Raw genomic sequence first — 13747 nt, forward strand, 5'->3', positions numbered from 1 at the left:
TAAATGTGTGTACGGTATACTTTTTAAAGCAAGCACAGGCTATAATGCATTAAAACATATAATACATATATAACACCTACTTAGTGCAAATATAGACACACGTCAGCAGCGTCTTACCTCAGCGGCGGCACTGAACGCGGATCCACAACAGAACCAGAATACACACACACACACACACACACACACACACACACACACACACACACACACACACACACACACACACACACACGTCAGCAGCGTCTTACCTCAGCGGCGGCACTGAACTCGGATCCACAACAGAACCGGAACACACACACACACACACACACACACACACACACACACACGTCAGCAGCGTCTTACCTCAGCGGCGGCACTGAACTCGGATCCACAACAGAACCGGAACACACACACACACACACACACACACACACACACACACACGTCAGCAGCGTCTTACGTCAGCGGCGGCACTGAACGTGGATCCACAACAGAACCGGAACACACACACACACACACACACACACGTCAGCAGCGTCTTACGTCAGCAGCGGCACTGAACGCGGATCCACAACAGAACCCCAATACACACACACACACACACACACACACTGAACGCGGATCCACAACAGAACCAGAATACACACACACACCAGACACACGTCAGCAGCGTCTTACGTCAGCAGCGGCACTGAACGCGGATCCACAACAGAACCAGAATACACACACACACACACACACACGTCAGCAGCGGCACTGAACGCGGATCCACAACAGAACCGGAAGACAATACAATGCTGAATAAAGTCCTAGTTTTTGTTATTTTTGGACCAAAATGTATTTTCGATGCTTCAACACACTCTAACTAACCCACTGATGTCACATGGACTACTTTGATGATGTCTTTATTTCCTCTCTGGACAAGGACAGTATACCGTACACACATTTACAATGGAGGGACAGAAAGCTCTCGGACTAAATCTAAAATATCTTAAACTGTGTTCTGAAGATGAACGGAGGTCTGACGGGCTTGGAGCGACATGAGGGTGAGTCATTATATATATATATACAGTATATATACGTTAAATGTATGTATTTGTGTGTTATAATACTATATTATTAGTTTAATAATAGCCTGACACACCAACCTTACAGTAGCTTGAATAATGGCTTGGTTTTGTGGTAGAACTGTTTGTCCAAACAATGGTGCGAGTGTCCAGAAACCCCTGACCGTCTCGCGTCCACCGAGTGTCTCTGCAGGACTGAATACTGACAGCGTTTGAAACACATGCAGGACTTACAGGAGGACTCCTGAAGATGAGGAGAGAAGATCCCCTCAGCGCCAGAACCCTGCAGCTGTGTGTGGACTCGGAGTCGCCGGCCTGGACCTGCTCACACACCCAACCCATGTGGACAATCTGCAGGAGAAAAGCAATCCCACTCAACACACGGATCCCAGCGTCTGTGTGTGTTCAGCACACTCTGCCAGTATTGGATTTCTCCTGAGTAAATATGACTGAATTACTCTCTGCTGCTTATGAATTACTAATCGAAATGCAACAAAGAGCCAGAGGTCATTACACGATCGCAGTGAGATGTGTTATTGTCATGATTATGACATATTCTGAGGCTGTAAAAGAACTGGTACAATAAGGATAATTACTTTCTATCCTAGGATTTAGAGGAATATGTCATTGTAGAAATGAGCTACCTGATCATCAGGAGAAGTGAACGCATTCGCCGCCTTCATCTGAAACACATGAAAACATTTCAGAATCAATGACCGTATTTTTCACTCTGTATATTATTATTTAATATTTATCACCAATTACAACTATGATGAAATTTCCAGCTTTTTATTTTTTTTTGTGAATTACTTTAAAATTATAAAAATATACATAAATACTACTAATATTATTATTCTATGTTTATATATCATATGTGAATAGCCTGACACAGCAATATTACTTAGCTCAACTATAATATAATATAATATAATATAATATAATATAATATAATATAATATAATATAATATAGTAGGGGAGCTGTAGTGGTTCCTAAGTTTTTTTATATAATTTTTTAACTGATATTATATGATATTCAGTTCAATATTATCATGGATTATATTTTTCATTATTTAATATGTATCACTAACTACAACTATAATGAAATTACTGGCTATTGATCATTTAATAATTAACTTTGAAATTATATACACATATATATATATATATATATATATATATATATATATATATATATATATATATATATATATATATACACACACATACATACAATTTAAATTATATATATATATATATATATAATTTATAAATACAGACTGATATAACCTAGTGGTTACACTTATATATTCAGTACAAAAGTACTCTTTAGTGAATTACTTTAAAATGATAAAAATATACATAAATACTACTAATACTATTATTCTATGTTTATATATCATATGTGAATAGCCTGACACAGCAATATTACTCAGCTCAACTATAATATAAAATAATATAATATAATATAATATAATATAATAGTACGGTAGGTGAGCTGTAGTGGTTCCTAAGTTTTTTAATATTATTTTTTAACTGATATTATATGATATTCAGTTCAATATTATCATGGATTATATTTTTCATTATTTAATATTTATCACTTATTACAACTATAATGAAATTACTGGCTACTGATCATTTAATAATTAACTTTGAAATTTTATATATATATATATATATATATATATATATATATATACAATTTAAATTATATATGTAAGCAATAAGGTACGAGAGGCTGTGCTGTATCGTGAATAAGTAACGGCTGGAGGGCGTTGTTAGGCACGACGCGAAGCGGAGTGCCTGCAACCCCTTCAGCCGTTACTTATTCACGATACAGCACTTGCCTCGAGTACCTTATTGCTTTTATAAAACGGTTGCCACACAATAAAAATATTAAAGCCGAAAAATATGTATCTATGCAACTTTCATGAAGTAAAATCACTAAAAGCCTGCCTTCCGCTGGAAAAAATAGTCCCGGAACGTGAACAGCAACAAGTTACATATATTATTTCGCCAATAGATGGCGGCAAAGACTGTCTTTATGAGTGAGTGAGTGAGTGAGTCTGTAGAGAAGGCTTTTGAAAGGACTCGAACTTGTGATCACGGAGAAGACAGACGCAACTGACAGATGACTAACGTTATGCACGGAAAACCCCATGACTGTTAAAAGGACAAAATATGCAGCGGACATTCAAACGCATTTTTTTATTATGAATATAGGACTGACCTGAAGGAAAATGCTACGTCTACTGTAAATGCAGGTACACTCGCTTACTCGATCTCTCACAATGCTCTGCTCTAGCTTTAAATGAACAATATCAATGAGATGAAACATCTGTTTAAGTTGCTAAGAGTGGTTGCTAGGGGTGTTGTGTAGTGATACATAGAACCGTTGGGTGAAGCGGTCATAGCCGTGTTTTATCGTGAATAAAGCACAGCTATTGACCAATCAGAATCAAGGATTGGAACTAACCGTTTTATAAATTAGTATTATATATAATTGATATATACAGACTGATATAACCTAGTGGTTACACTTATATATTCAGTACAAAAGTATACATAATGCAGTAATAAATCATTATAATGCATGTTCTTATGACTAAATCTTATGAACATGCTTTACACTTGTTAATGGTAAACCATGAATAGGCAAGCACAGGCTATAATGCATTAAAACATATTTAATACATATATAACACCTACATAGTGCATTATAGAATTGGGTAAGAGTGTATTTTAAGTTGAAACATGAAGTGCACGAGCAGCGGTCTGCATTCGAGGCTGCGATCTCAGTAAATAAGTCCCTCTCGTCAGCAGTGATTGACGGTATATTGGCTAGCAGCGAATCACAGCTGAAGTCGACTTATCAGCCAATAATGCGCTCGCGGGTCAGAATGTGTCAAACAACGCTCGTCTCCCATCATCCTCGCTGCTCAAGCATGTGTCACACGCTCTATTTATAGGTTATAGGTCACCACAATAACAGTTCCGCTTCCCTCTCACACACACAATCAGCTGTTAATTGAACGTTTAGCAATCAGTCTCTGTCTCCATCATTAGGTGACGTAAGACAGGCAGCTGTGTGTGTGTGTGTGTGTGTGTGTGTGTGTGTGTGACAGTCTTCTAGAAGAAGCCACTGGATCATCAGCACACTCATTAACACAACGCACAGGAAATGAGATCGTTAGGCTAGATTCTTGGCAAGATGTTGGTTCTGAGAGCAGCATTATGACTTATGAATTTCGTCCAAGAAAGCATGAATCTGGATAGACTCATTAGACCTTTATGGTGCTTTTTTTTGCACTATTAGTAAAAGTTTTTGGAGCGTCTTGAAATCTCACAAAAAGTATCTACAAATATCCAGCTAAATAACTAACTAAATATTTATTATAATATAATATAATATAATATAATATAATATAATATAATATAATACTGAATATTATATATCAGTTTAATAATACTAATACAACATTTATTATATTATCAGTTCATATTGAATTAAATGTCATTAACAGCTGAAAAAATTCTATTAGATTATGTTACATTATATTATAAATCATTTTCATCAATTTTATATGATTTATTTTATATAAATAAAAAATATATATATTTAGTTATATAATGTATTATGTGCATTAGCTTAAATAATGGCTTAATTGTCCAAACAATAACAAAATTAAAGTGAATAAATAATTAAATAAATGAATAGTATGCATAAAGAAAATGATGCCTTTTTAAAAAAAACATTAAATACTTTATGTATTGTTTTATTATTTTAAAGGCAATGAAGCAAATTGAATCCGTTCCTAATTCTCAGTAGCATACTGTAATGCTAAATAAATAAAATCATGTTAATAATAAACATACTATTAATAATAGTAATTGTGTTTTTTTTATTGTAGAGTACATCTGTGAAGTGTATAATTTTAAGCATACATTGATATTTACTAATAAAAAATAAAAGCTTCAAGACAGGATTGTTTTCACTCAGTTTGACTTGAGATGACTCCAAAATAAAGCAAAAAACAGAGAAATAAATATAACAAAAAATACTAAAACACATTTTTTTGCTCTTTGACAAGGTTCATAAAGCGAATCTGCAGTGTACAGAAAAGCTTGACTACATCAGATACTTATTTCAAAATCATATTTTTAATGATCTTGAGGTGAAACACAACCCAGGCATGATTGTGTAAGATTCACCAATAAAGAGTAATATATGTATAGATATGGTGGACTGTATATCATCTTAAGTTGCTACGGAGCCCTAAAGGGACATGGTGATGGAAACAATATGAGATGGGAGGAAAACAATATATCTCAATGCTTTTGGATTCTCTTGCAAATGTTTTGCATAAGATGCAGAAGGTCTGAACACAGCAGTTCCAGTTACATATTCATATTTCAACAACCCGAGAACTGTCATAAAGGTCTTCTGCGTCACTTTCTGGCATCCAGTCCAGTGCTTTTGCAGCAGAATGCCAATGCATGAAGAATGAGCATTAGGCTTAATAGACTTCTCACTCCGTCCATACAGTCGTGGTTTCTACAGCTCTGGTGCTCAGAGATCGCTCAGAACAGCAGATAATGTGTGTTACTTACGCTCTCCTGCGTCAGATCGTTGATATTGGTTGATATTGCTTGAAGCCAGTCTGTGCTTTCTCCCGCCGTGCAAAATTGAAGAACGTGCGTGCAAACTCCATCTAAGGCAATGACTTCAAAACTGTTCGATCTGGAAGAAAAGGAGGAGGATAAAAAAGAATATGATATATTTTAAATTTGCTGATAAAAGTACAACACTGGCATACCGTATTATGACAGAAATCAAACAGGTTTTTTTTTTACAGCATGCAGATTTATCAGTATATGCATGAAATGGATTTGACCATTATTATTGTTTATTATTAGTGTATTTATTAATGTGATTATTATTATTATTCTTAATAATACATTATTATTAAATGAATTAATATAATATAATGAATATATAAAATAATAAAACTATGAAGTAAATAAAAAATAAATAAATAGTGAATAATAATTGCTACTACAACTACTAAAAATAATAATATAATAACAGTGATAATACATGAAAAATAAAATAATAAAAATTAAGTACTACAACTAATGATAATAAATTATTACTAAATTAATAACATAATTTATATAACGAATATATATAATAAAACTAATAAAGTAAATAATAAATACATAATATATAATACAATAAATACAAATAAGAAAGAAATAAACATTTACTAATGATAATAACAACAACAACAAATAATAACAATAATAAATTATTATTAAATTGCTAATTAATATAACAAATATATAAAATGATTAAGTAAATAATAAATCAAATACAAATAATAAATGAATAAAAAATTAAAATAATAATAATAATAAATTAAAAATAGAAGTAGTAGTACTACTACTACTACTACTAATAATAATAATAGTTCATCATCGATTCTGCCACAGGTAGGTAACGTGAAAAGCATACTTCTGGTTGAACCATTTATTGTATATCATTTCACAAACTTCTCAAACACCAGCTTGCAGCCGTGCAATAAAAGAAAGAGTACAATATCATCAGTGCACGAGGACTCTGTGCTGAACAGCCATTGTCACTGCAGTGTCTCACTGTGTCAAATAAACTCTGTGGTTCATGATGCAAGAATCAAACAAATCTTCCAGGTTTATTCTAATATTGATGAAGAAATGAATAAGACATCAGAGATGCACATTGCAAGTACAGACACTACATCGACAAGTATTATCAGAATTTGTAGAGGATTGAATCATGCATTTCAGTCACAGATGATTCACTATTCCACGTGAGCTCTAATCATTAAAAATAATAACTAAATACACTAAATATTCATGCCGTGAGACCACACTGTCTACAAATCCCACAGCAATATCAATACTAGATAATAAATCAAACTTTATTTGCTGCAGTGATGCAATGACTTTACCAATCAGTGATTGGCTCTTTTATTTAGAAGGCGGGGCTTATTCCACATATTGCACATTGCACTTTCTAACATTCATAGTACGAGTCTTTGTATACTATCTAAAGTCTCGGTTCGTCAGTTCAGATTATGTGACCTGGTTATTTCCGTTTGTTTTAAATGTGAAAAACTATCAATATAAATTCCGAGGGATGAAATGCATTTGTTGAAAGACGTTTGTCACGCTCACTCCTCCATCAATTTATATAATGGGACGGCTTTGACATTTAATATCAGAGTGTGTTCGGAGCGAGCCGCAGATGAATTACACTTTGACTTTTCAATGATAGCTGTCAGCTTAACAGAAAGTGACTGTCGGGTTAAAACACATTTTTCAGCAATCATTTCCATTGTGGCCTTTAGCATGTAGATTTAATGCATTGCTTATGAAGGACGAATGCAAAGGGCACACAAAACATTTCTAATGCATTAAATCGTGCTGTCAAGCTCAGAAGCATTGCTCTCGAAACACTGAATGCATCTTTAGCAGCTTCGAACTTTTCCAATAAAGCAATTCAATAAATGGTATGATTTCAATTAATGCCAACCATGTGTGTGATGCAGCCATTCAGCGCTTGGCCTTTTTCAGACACAAATTGCCTGGAGAGTGTGATGTTCTGCTTGAACTGCCAGCCGACTGTAGCGAGTGCTTGACACCAAGAAGCCGCCCGTGTGAGTGACAGAACACAATAAAAAATCTATTAGTCTGCAGAGTGACGTTTTCATCGGCATACGTGGAGAGACGGTTATAGCGAAGACGAGAAGAATAGCAGACGGACGGCAAGAGGAAAGGGACGAGATGTTGCACAGACGCTTTGGGCGTTCATCGTCTCACAGGAGACGGTCGCAAAAAAGTGTTGTGAAATCTGAAAGCATCTTTCTTACATTCAGAAAGAAGGACGCACTGTGGGAATTGTACTGAGATGTGAAATCCCAGGTGAAACTCGGGTAACGCTTTATTTTGATGCTCCACTTTAGACATCCTAGCCTACTAACTGTGAAACTCAATTCATTAGAGTATTAGTAGACAGTCTGCTTTAAGGAGTAGTTCACTTCAGAATTACAATTTCCTGGTAGTTTACTCACCCCCACGTCATCCAAGATGTTCATGTCTTTCTTTCTTCATTCGAAAAGAAATTAAGGTTTTTGAGGAAAACATTCCCAGATTGCACAAGTCTATTTGATGTGATGTTTACATCTGGAAGACGTATTTTTAAGAGTGTTTGCTCATCTGCAATACGTCTATAGGACGTTTCCTGTCAGATGTCAAATAGACGTTTAGAAGATGTCTTTAAGATGTAATGATTTAGATTGCATGTTAAACTGACATCTTCTAAACATCTATTTGATATCTGACAGGAAATGTCCTATAGACGTATTGCAGATGAGCAATCACTCTTAAAAATACGTCTTCCAGATGTAAACATCACATCAAATAGACTTGTGCTATCTGGGTTCTCCATAGTGACTTCAAAGGGTTGAAGGTCCAAATGTGAGTTTCAGTGCAGCTTCAAAGTCTCGACACGATCCCAGCCGAGGGATAAGAGTAGGCCTACCGTAAAACTTCAAATTGTAGCCCGGGCTTTTATTTTCCCAAATCGTCGAACTGCACCGGCTTGTATTTGAGACAGGCGTTTATATGAGACAGGCCTTTATAATTTAGTGTTGAGATGTTGTTCATTGAGTGTATAGGCCTGTCTCTAATCTCTAAAAAATCTCCAAATGCTCCACGTGAAACTGCGGTCTTCCGACCTTTTACTATCGCGTCAATTGATTTTGATTAATATGCACGAGGGAGCGCTCGTGTTGTTTGAAGACGTGAGAGTGCGCGCGCGCGGCTGGGGCGCTAGCTCTCTCTCTCTCTCTCTCTGCTTGTAACGCGCCCTGTCATGCGCAGAAGTCATTCTATTCTACATCACTCATCGATCAAAAAAGGCTTTGGAGGGACAAAAATGTGCTTTGGCGGCCGCCAAAAAGCGGGCGATCTGACGGTTTTAGAGGATTAAATACAACCCGAAACTAAAAAACAGACCCGGCCTCTATTTGAGACTGACCTTTATTTACCCAAACCTGCAGCCACACCAGGCGTGTAAAATAGACAGCTAGGAGTCTATTTGGGACTCGGCTATTATTTGAAGTTTTACGGTATCTAGACAAACCAGCGGACATTTCCTATAAAAAAAACAAACAAACATTTATATACTTTTTAACCACAAATGCTCGTCTTGCACGTCCAGGACTTCACACAATTACATTGAAAGGTCACGCATGTTCCGGTTCAAAAACGTAGGGTAAGGCGAAAAACCTTTCTCCTCCAACTTCAAAATCGTCCGACATGGTTATAACGTTACCTTTTTTGTTGTTGTTGTAAATGCCGTTTGACTTAGTCTTAGTGCTTTGTAAAGTCAAGTCAAGTCATCCTCATATAGCGCTTTTAACAGATTGTTCCAAAGCAGCTTTACAGAGATAAACATATCATTTAAGGTAACAGAGATTGGTTTGGTTTTATAGCAGTTCTTGAATAATGTTATTTTCTAGCTAAAGTTTGTTTTGATTGATTCACTTCCGTCGAAATGATCATTTGTTATTAAATTAGGGGCCGCTAAGACGACACCGTTCTCTCTAAACAGACTTTAAACGCGAACCTGTGATTAACGCTGACGGCGTTCACATGCGCATTAAGAACTGATTCTATCAGTGTAAACACTGGGTCGGTTCTTCCGCCTACGTCACGCGTGACCTTTCAACGTGATTACGTAATGTGTGGCGCATCACAACTAATGCAAGACGAGCGTTTGTGGTTAAAAAGTATATAAATGTTTATTTTGTTTTAAAATGTCCGCTGGTTTGTCTAGATCAGACTCTTATTCCTCGGCTGGGATCGTGTCGAGACTTTGAAGCTGCACTGAAACTCACATCTGGACCTTCGACTTGTTGGACTCCATTGAAGTCACTATATGGAGAAAAATCCTGGAATGTTTTCCTCAAAAACCTTTATTTCTTTTCGCCTGAAGAACGAAAGACATGAAAATCTTGGATGACGTGGGGGAGAGTAAATTATCAGGAAATGTTTGTAGTTGACGTGAAAGTCATAAAGTGTGGCCAAAACTTACAGTATTAAAATAATAAAAATGGTCCAGGAAATCCTTCAGCTGATCCTCCTTCATGAAAGATCAAATATCATAATGCACCTGTAGATGCTGCAAATGTTTAAAAATGCATGAACTTGCTCAAAAATCCTTTAAAATCAATCGAGGAGTCAAACTCTGTGAAAAGTTCTACTTCATAGTAAAGTTGATGTACAGAAAAACAAATCAATAACAGCAAAACATATATAACCCTGGAGAGCCTGACATAAGAAATGAAAGCCAGAAAAATCTCTTTTTTTTTAAACGGAACAGTTTATTGAAACTTTAGACAGAATAAAAATTATTATGTTATTTATATATTTATATATTATATTAGGGCTGTCAAATGATTAATCGTGATTAATGACATCCAAAATAAAAGGTTTTTTTACATAATATATGTGGGTGCACTATGTATAATTCTTTTATATATATAAATATACACACATGCTTGTATATATTTAAGAAATATTTTCATGTATATACTGTATATAGATTTATATATAATTTATATTATATATACACTACCATTCAAAAGTTTGGGGTCAGTGAGAATTTTATTTTTATTTTTTGGAGGAAAGAAATCAATACTTTTATTTATCAAGGAATAATTAATTTGATCGAAAGTGACAGTAAAGACATTTATAATGTTACAAAAGTCTTTTGAACTTCCTATTCATCAAAGAATCCAAAAAAACAACAAAAAAAACTGTACAACTGACAGACCAACAACTGTTTCAACATTGATAATAATAATAAATGTTTCTTGAGCATCAAATCCTCATATTATACTGATTTGTGAAGGATAATTTGACACTGAAGACACTGACACTGGTGATGCTGAAAATTCAGCTTTGATCACAGGAATAAATTACACTTTACTATATATTCACACAGAAAACAGCTGATTTACACTGGAATAATATTTAATACTATAACTGATTTTTGTTGTATTTTTAATCAAATAAGCGCAGCCATGGTTAGCAGAAGAGAATTCCTTTAAAAGTATTTAAAATCGTACCGACCCCAAACTTTTGAACGGTAGTGTAAATATAAATATTTTATATATAAATCATATTTTTTTCTTAAATATACATGCATGTGTGTGTATTTATATATATACAAAATAATTATACACAGTGCACCCACATATATTATGTAAAAAAAACTTTTATTTTGGATGTGATTAATCGTGATTAATCATTTGACAGCCCTAATATATATACAAATATATTTGTTTTTGTTGTTTTTTGTTGAGCATCATATTTGATACATCAGGCTTTGAAAGAATATGAAGGGAGACTCAAACTGAGCAAAAATATGTATTTTGGTGCAGATGCTGATATTTATAAGACGAAAAAGAAAGATGAAATTCTGATGCTTGTAATGTAAATCAATGAGAACAGACAAGAGAGTTAAAATGCATTTAAATATCAGTCACCACTCTTTATCTGCTAATAATATGTCGACATGAATCAGGCGACAGAAGGCATGTGGCAGATTGTGTTCATGTTGATCATTTTCAGGCCTGAGAATGTTGTGCATCAATCGTGATACAGCATTACAGCAGGCTTTATAGGGTTAAAATCAAAGTTGTCGGAAGTAAAACTCCCGAAGCAAATGCACATTCAGATTCTGCCTAATTAAAGGATGAGAAACGAATCTCTCTGCTTTCCACCTGCTGCAATCACAACCTTTGAGAGTTTTAAACTGGTTATTTATAGATGTCTTTTCTCTACGTGATCCGCTTTCAATGGCAGCAGAGCTGAGTAAAGTCAGGGCCACTTCTTCTCTTCGACCTGCGCTCCTCTCGCTGGTCCTGCATCGCTGACCTTTCTCGACACGGCATGCCGCTGCATAGATATTGGATTTAACATCCTCTCACCTAAATGAAAAATGCTTGCAAAACCAACATGTGGAGCGGGCGCGTGTCACACCGTACAGCTCGTGCGGCGGCGCGGCGGATTACCCTACCTTAATTTATCGGTTCCAGTTTTGCGTCGAGAGATTCGAGCCATGAAGAGAGGGAGGGAGACGGCATCCAGCCAGCGTTTCTCATACTTTGGTTCATTAGCCGAAGGTGAGGAGGGCGACGACGGGGCCTAGATGGAATAAATGAGAGTGAGAGAGTGAGAGGGCAGAGCAGAAACATCTCGTTTTAGTGCCATCATCCGCTGCACTTTGATCACGATGCCAGCGGCCTCATAACAACCATTCAAAAGAGTCCGACTACAGATAATAACTCTGGCTCAACGGTATCCTGCAGTATTTTACAAATGAATGAGGATTACAGTCGCCTCGCAGAAATGCAGGATATTTTCATACACGCCGTGAAAACACTGCAAAAAAATATTTTCTTACTCAGTATTTTTGCCGTTTTCACATTCTTAAAGCAAGATATATTTTCTTAAGAATCAAAATGCCTTAAAAATGTATCAAATTAAAGTGTTTATGCTTAAAACAAGAAAAAAAGGTATAATAGTAGACTTTTGCCCGTCCACTTTTTCAGCGGCGTTGGTTCCAGAAGTGTTTTTGTTGTTGTTGTTGTTTATTTCTCCAATAGGGATTTCAATAAATTCTTTATTAAAGCGTTATAAGTCATGAACCAAAGCAATCAGCAACGAGGAGAATCACAACATTACGAACTTTGATTTGAGGCACAAAAAAAAGTGTTTGAAAATCGGACAAAAAGACTGTGTACCTAATGGTTTTAGTGAGGGAAATAACTACAATCCCATGATACATTGCGAACAGCATAATAAAATTACAAAACGATAGAGAAATATAAAACTATTCATTTAAAAAATTTGATCACATTGATTCATGGGAGTGGGCGGAGCTAAATAAAACTTTTTGCTTGTTTCGACTCTGATTGGTGAATTTTCTGTACACCATCATGGGAAATGTAGTTTTTCATCACATTCTGCTGTTGAAGGGTTAGTTCGCCCAAAAATGAAAACTCTGTCAGTATTACTCTCCCTCATGTTGTTCAACCCCGTAAGACTTTCGTTCATCTTCGGGACACAAATTAAGATATTTTTGATTAAATCTGAGAGCTGGATCACTCCTCCATAGGCTTCTTAAGGGATCGAAACTGGCCGGCCCAAAAGTTATGAAAGACATCGTTAAAATAGTCCGAGTGACTACAGTGGCTCAACCTTAAGTTTATCAAGCGACGAGAATACTTTTTGTGCGCAAAAAACAAACAAAAATAACGACTTTATTCAACTAATCATTTCCTTCTCTGTACGGCCGTGATATTTCACGTAGTGATATTGCGCAATGCTTCTAGGTTGCACGTCACACGCAGGCTCACTATTGGCTGACGCTGGTCATGTGTGTGATGCGTGACGTACAACCCAGAAGCTTTGCGTAGTTTCACTACGTGAAATATCACGGCCCACAGAGAAGGAAATGATTAGTTGAATAAAGTCGTTATTTTAACGATGTCTTTCATAACTTTTGGGCCGGCCAGTTTCAATCCCTTAAGAAGCCTATGGAGGAGTGATCCAGCTCTCAGATTTAATCAAAAATATCTTAATT

General features: G+C 35.6%; 1 protein-coding gene across 1 annotated transcript in view; it reads right to left on the reverse strand.

Annotated features, from left to right (window-relative positions):
• sntg2 (syntrophin, gamma 2) overlaps nt 1-13747 on the reverse strand; it is a 115347-nt gene that overhangs the window by 37808 nt on the left and 63792 nt on the right. Inside the window, exons 9-12 of the mRNA XM_056240520.1 lie at nt 12179-12306; nt 5662-5791; nt 1694-1732; nt 1284-1400 (exon numbers count right to left, since the gene is read on the reverse strand). Of these exons, the coding sequence (XP_056096495.1) occupies nt 1284-1400; nt 1694-1732; nt 5662-5791; nt 12179-12306 (414 nt within the window). The remainder of the gene's footprint in view (nt 1-1283; nt 1401-1693; nt 1733-5661; nt 5792-12178; nt 12307-13747) is intronic.

The sequence above is a fragment of the Rhinichthys klamathensis genome, unplaced genomic scaffold, assembly GCF_029890125.1.
Source record: "Rhinichthys klamathensis goyatoka isolate OS25496 unplaced genomic scaffold, OSU_Roscu_1.1 h1tg000603l_1, whole genome shotgun sequence".
NCBI lineage: Eukaryota > Metazoa > Chordata > Actinopteri > Cypriniformes > Leuciscidae > Rhinichthys > Rhinichthys klamathensis.